The sequence below is a fragment of the Fukomys damarensis genome, unplaced genomic scaffold (assembly GCF_012274545.1).
Source record: "Fukomys damarensis isolate Sample0158 unplaced genomic scaffold, DMR_v1.0_HiC HiC_scaffold_32, whole genome shotgun sequence".
NCBI lineage: Eukaryota > Metazoa > Chordata > Mammalia > Rodentia > Bathyergidae > Fukomys > Fukomys damarensis.
The window spans coordinates 44,097,276-44,101,920 of NW_022900944.1; the positions used below are offsets into that span (position 1 = coordinate 44,097,276).

The 4,645-nt window shown below is 40.2% G+C and overlaps 1 protein-coding gene across 3 annotated transcripts in view; it reads left to right on the forward strand.

Moving 5' to 3' along the window:
* Positions 1-4,328, forward strand: part of Hsd17b2 (hydroxysteroid 17-beta dehydrogenase 2) — a 61,509-nt gene extending 57,181 nt beyond the window's left edge. For all 3 annotated transcript variants that reach the window (XM_010618344.2, XM_010618343.2, XM_010618345.2), the window contains one exon: positions 3,903-4,328. In XM_010618344.2, coding sequence (XP_010616646.1) covers positions 3,903-4,246 — 344 coding nt within the window. In that variant the 3' untranslated portion in view covers positions 4,247-4,328. The remainder of the gene's footprint in view (positions 1-3,902) is intronic.
* The last annotated feature ends 317 nt before the right edge of the window (positions 4,329-4,645 follow it).

Genomic DNA, 4,645 nt, shown 5'->3' on the forward strand with positions numbered 1-4,645 from the left:
ATATATATATATATAGTGGGGAAACAACCCAAGGGCATTCTGCCACTGAACTATGTCCTCTGCCCTTTTAATCTTGTTTTATTTTGAGACAGGGTTTCACTAAGTTGCCCAGCCTGGCCTTGAGAGCCTTGATTTTTTTCTTGATTCAGCCTTGCTGGCTCACCTAGGATTATAGCATGTGCTACAACACCTAGCTTTCAAGGAATTTGATCAGTTTTGCTGTGCCTCTTAAACTTCTCTTCCAATATATAACCTATGAGCTTTATATCACTTTGCTGATTTAAAGTTATTTTTATGTAAAAAGTCTAACCTGATAATGTTGGGTAACATTTATTAGTCTCCCACCGACCAAGATGGGTTTTGTTCTGGGTTCTTTGTATTTTGAAGACATTATTTCTCTCCTTCCTTCTGAACGACCTGGCCCATCTTCCCTCACTGTAGGAGATAGCCAGCTTTGGCTCTTCCTCTCCTGAAATCTGAACTTTGGGCAAAGGCAGAGCACTCTAAGGCTACGTTCTTTATTCTGGTTCGTGACACATTTAATTGGTAATTTTAATGACTAAAGCATGTCTAATGAAAGACCACGAACTCGGAGATATTGCCCACAGACTAAAGAATAAACTTTAAAGGTTTCTATGTTAGCCCAAATGCACAAGATAAAATCTAAAGAAAATACTGAACTTTTGGTTTAAAGCTCTTGGCAGCTGGGAACCTCATAGAGTAGTGGAGGATGCTCAAGATACAGTGAGAGGGTTATCGAGAGAGGGAGGCTAAAGAAAAGGGACAGTGACCACCCAGGTTTAGAAGCAGCACCAGCAGTAGAAATAGAGAGAAGGTGTTTTCAACCTGGTGACTGTCATGGATGGAGGAGAACTGAGGGGACTCGATCAAGAAGGGAGTGGGTCACAGACGCAAGGAAGAGTGGCAGATGGCAGGACTGGAATAGAAAAGGGTATTAAAGAGAGGAAAAACAGCTGGGAGCTGGTGGAAGAGGAAAATGATAAACTCGATTTTGGAAACTGGCAGGCAGATTGAGAGTTTGGTGCATAGCCCAAAGAAAAATTTCAATGCACAACCATAAGACTCCATTTGAACAAGAGAGCAACCCTGCTGTTAAGTTCTACTTCTAGAAGTCAGCGTAATTGCTGCAGATAACATTTCAGGGGAGCTGCTCTTATTAGGCTCTGGGCTACTCACTTGCCATACATTGCTGGTGAAGTTGACTTAGTTAAATGGATAACTGTAAATTATATATTATATATATATAATCATGACACACAAACATACTTTAACCACTTATGATGCATTCATATACTTAATACCCAGATCAAAAAATAAAACATCGCACCCAGATGCTGCCCCCATATGATCTTTTTCCATCAAAAACCCTTTTTCCTGCCCCTATAGTAGCCACTCTCATGTGTCTTGTAATGATTATTAATTTGCTTTTCTTTGCAGGTTTACATCTACTTATGCATCCCTAAACAATAGGGTTTGGCTTTACTGGTTTTCCAACTTTAAATGGAATCAATATATGTGTGTCCTTTGGTGTCTAGCTTCTTGTGATTAGCATTGCAACTTTATAATTCATCCATGTTGTATGTAGCTATGGTTTATTCATTATTGTTGCTGTGTGGTTCTCTATGAATATGCCATAATTTTTCTACTGTTGATGGAATATTTAGGTCATTTCTAATTTGGGATACTTACAGATAGTGCAGGTATGGACATTCGAGAGTGTGTGCTGTTGGTTTTGTGCCTACGAATTCTCCTATGACACATCCCAGATCATAGACTTCACCTATCTTCAGTTTGTCCTGATAATACCAAAGTATCATTCCAATTTATACTTCCACCTCTTCTTCACTTAAAAGTTTTAGTAGGCCAGGTCACGTTAGCAACTTCGTTGGGTGTTGCCCCAAAGTGGTGGAGCATGGGTGAGTTGCCCCAAAACGACACACGGTAGTTAACAGAAGTAGAGAGGTAAAGGGATCTCCTAGCCTGTGAAGGCAGAAACTTGGGGAGAGGTACAGGAAGGAGAGTAATTCAAAGACTCACAACCTCCAGAGAAACTGCCGGGGTAATCATTTCTTTAGGTACAGTGTTGAGCCTTTATGAAAAGGAACGCGCCATTGAGACCTCATTTCCATTTCCATGAGCAGAAATGCATTTTGGTGGCTTACATTTCCTAAGCAGGCTCCCCCATAGTCCTGGTATCTGGGAGCCACCTGAGCTGGCAAACAAAGGCTCATCCCTGCAGCCATCCCCACAGCAATCACATTCTCTGCAGAGGGAATGTGGGTGGCTGTGGCCTTTTAGTGTAACTGGAGTTCTTAAAAACATGTGCACTGTGGGGACTCGGGTCCACAGAAATAAAGCCTAGGCATAAATGGACAGATTGTGCAAGTCTGTGCACTGCAGCATCACCTGCAGCAATGGAATCTAGAAATGGCTGGAATCCCCCGTGTGAACTGACTTTCCCAGCAGCTTCCACTGCTTTGGTTTAAATCCATAACCATTGGTCTTTCGTGGTTGAAGTCTATGGCCACTGACCAGGAGTGAGGGCTGTTTTATTACCAAGGGGGGAACAAAGTAAATTCCTAGACAGTACATACAGTCTGATCCTTTTCATTTTCATTCTTTCCTGGTAAAATAAAATGAAATGAGTCCTTTCATATATATACATTATGAACAAAGAGGGAATCAGGAGTTTAATGTAAGGAATATGTAGAACTTACTCACTTTGTGATAAAGTTTATGTAATGAGTAGGCATTGCTGCTATATCTTAATCAGGCATTGCTACCATATTAAAATATATTCATATTTAATCATATAATTTATATATTAAAATAGAATCATATTAAAATCACATCTAATATATATTAAAATTAAGACTACATTATTCTGTAGATATTTTAAGTTATATATTCAATCTTAAATATAAGTACTTTATAAGTAATACTTCTGTGTTTAATAAATTATATATCATGTATACATTATGTAATTTATGTATAGGTGTATAAAGGTGTATATAGGTATATTGTATCAGTATATAGATGATATTACATGTAATATATGTTACACTATAGATATCATTTTATATGTTATGTATATTCAACAGTCACCAAAAGACATGAGCTGCACTAGAATATCTGTGGCAGCTGTATTTAAAAGAGGCTCAAGATGAAAACAATAAGTGTCCATCACAGTATATTGGATAAATACTTTATGACATATTTATGCAGTAGAAACCTATGCAGCAAAGAAAATGGACATACAGGGCCTGGGATTTAGCTCAGTGGTGCCACTGTCTGCCTCGAAAGCACAAGGCCCCAAGTTCAATCCCTGGTACCCCCCCAAAAAAGAAAATGGACGTACAATATACAGATGGCTTGTAGTACTGAGCAGAGACGCTGATGCTGAAGTGTACATAATTGTATTTATACAACATTCAGAACCAGACAAAATGGATCCAGACAAAAATCCAGACAAGGGTGGGACATTTATCTCAGTGGTGCTGCCACTGACCTCGCAAACGCAAGGTCTCTGATCCCCACTACAAAAAAAAAAAAAAAATCCAGACAAAATGGATGTGCCCTGTTAATGAGGACAGTGACCATGGGGAATGGGCTGAGGAGTGACCTCAAGGCTGGCTCTGTGCTGCTTTTGATCTGGTTGCTTGTTACATGGGCTAATTATATATTAAAAACCAAACGTGTGCCCTTTTCTGTATGTAACTTTAGAAATGAAAATAAAAATAAATGCCATCATAAAGCACATATTTTAAAAAGTGTTTGTAAATACTCATCCTTCCAAGCAGAGACCGATTCACAAGCACCTTCTGTCCTGACATGGCCAGGCCATTCCAGCACCTGACCTTCTTCTACCTCTTGTGTCCCAGGTCTTGCAGGCACAAATGATGTCTGGATCAAGAAAGAAAAGGACATCCTGGACCACCTCACCCAAGAGCAGCTGAGGGACTATGGCCAGGACTACATTCTTCTGCAGAAGAATTTCCTCCCTCTCATTGGCAGCAAATCCTGTCCGGACTTCACCCCAGTGCTCCAGGACATCCAGCACGCCATCTCTGCTCAGAGCCCCTTTCCCTTCTATACGCCAGGGAGAATGGTTTCCATATGGCTCTATTTTGCCTTCCTTTGCCCTACCTACTTACTTGATTATTGTGTTGGAAAATTACTTTTTAACAGAAAGTATGTTCCCAGAGCTCTACGTGTGCCTAAGTAGAAGATCCCAGTGTTGCAGTCTCTAGAAAGACTACATCTGGGTATTGATGGCTGCTGACTCACCAGGGAGGTGGCTGCTGAAATTTGGGTGGCATTTCGATTCCTTTCTCTCTCACTTTTTTTTTTCTTTTGAGACAAGTCTTACTATATAATTCAGGTTGGTCTTAAACTCATTACGTAGCCCAGCTGGCCTCAAACACATGGTGATCCTCCTGCCTCGGCTCCCAAGTGCTGGGATTTTGGGCATGCACCACCATGCCAGTCTATGCCATTTCTTAAAATAAGGCAACAATGAAGTTTGCTGTATCAATGAGCTCTCGTTTTATGAAAGATTTTTCTGCAGCATGTGAAGTTTGAAAAGTACTTTATTTAAAGTAGAACTTCTTTCCAAACCGTAAGA